The sequence below is a fragment of the Gavialis gangeticus genome, unplaced genomic scaffold, assembly GCF_001723915.1.
Source record: "Gavialis gangeticus isolate Ggan-Ray unplaced genomic scaffold, GavGan_comp1, whole genome shotgun sequence".
NCBI classification, from domain to species: domain Eukaryota; kingdom Metazoa; phylum Chordata; order Crocodylia; family Gavialidae; genus Gavialis; species Gavialis gangeticus.
The window spans coordinates 18034397-18035488 of record NW_017729011.1 but is presented as its reverse complement, the minus strand read 5'-3'; the positions used below and the strand labels follow the sequence as shown (position 1 = coordinate 18035488).

General features: G+C 69.7%; 1 protein-coding gene across 1 annotated transcript in view; it reads right to left on the bottom strand.

Moving 5' to 3' along the window:
• Positions 1-912: 912 nt before the first annotated feature.
• Positions 913-1092, bottom strand: part of BARHL1 (BarH like homeobox 1) — a 5988-nt gene continuing 5808 nt past the window's right edge. The window contains exon 4 of the mRNA XM_019510301.1: positions 913-916. Coding sequence (XP_019365846.1) covers positions 913-916 — 4 coding nt within the window. The remainder of the gene's footprint in view (positions 917-1092) is intronic.

Genomic DNA, 1092 nt, shown 5'->3' with positions numbered 1-1092 from the left:
GCCCCGCGCGGGCCGCGCCCCCTCCGGCCCCGGCCCCGCCACGCGCACAGCCCCCGGCGGGGGTGCACGCCCACTCGTGTGCACACGCCTAGCCCCCGACACGCGTGTGCGCGCGTCCATCTACAGACAGAGGATGGAGACGGCAGATCGTGCGCGTCTACGTACACGCAGCTGTACATCTAGATGCGTGCGTGTACGTAGGTGTCGAGGCGTGCATACACAGACACCGACAAATACAAAAGCAACACGGGAGACTGCGTTTATATACAGGTGCACGCGCACATATAGATGTACATACAGGTGTGTATACGTGTAGATAGACATACACCCCCCCATATGTTCATGTACGTGTGCACACATATACATAGACACGCATGTCTGTACATGTACGTGTGCACACGTACACGCCTATCTATGTACATACCCATGTATGTACACGTACACGCACAGGGAATGCGTCCTCCAAGCAAAGCCCCCCCCGGCAGGGGCACACCGCCCCTCTGAAGGCAGCACGGGAGAGTGGCCCGGGCCCCGCGGGATAACACGGGCCAGGAGCAGACAACCGGTGCCTCCGCCCCGGAGCGCCTCGGCCCTGGGCCCGCCGGCAACCCCGGGAGCAGCTGGCCCCCATTGCCGCGGGGCGGCTGCGGGCGGGCTCGGCCCCGGGACCTGGGCCTGGCTGGAGCCCGACTTGCACCGCCGGGCCCTCGCCGGCTCCTGGCGCTCCCCCCCCCCCCCCAGGGATCCACCCGATCCCCTGCGCCTCCTGGATCCGGATCTGCCCCGCTCATTCAGCCCCTAGACCCGACAGGCCACGGAGGGGGTGTGGGAGAGGCCAGAGCCCGCGGGAAACGCGCGCTGCCCCGTCTGCCGTGTCCTCACACGGGCTGGGCCCCGGAAGCGGCCCGCACCTCACCTGGCGCCCGGAGGGGGAGGGGGAGGGGGAGGCCCCCCCGGCCAAGGCCATCCCGGGGCAGAGGGGCCGGGGCCGGCCGGGCCGCCCGCGCAATTACCGCCTCGCCCGGGAGCAAGCGCGGCTCCTCCGCGGTCCCTGCAGCGGCGTGTGGACGCGGGTCCCCGCCGGGCCGGGCA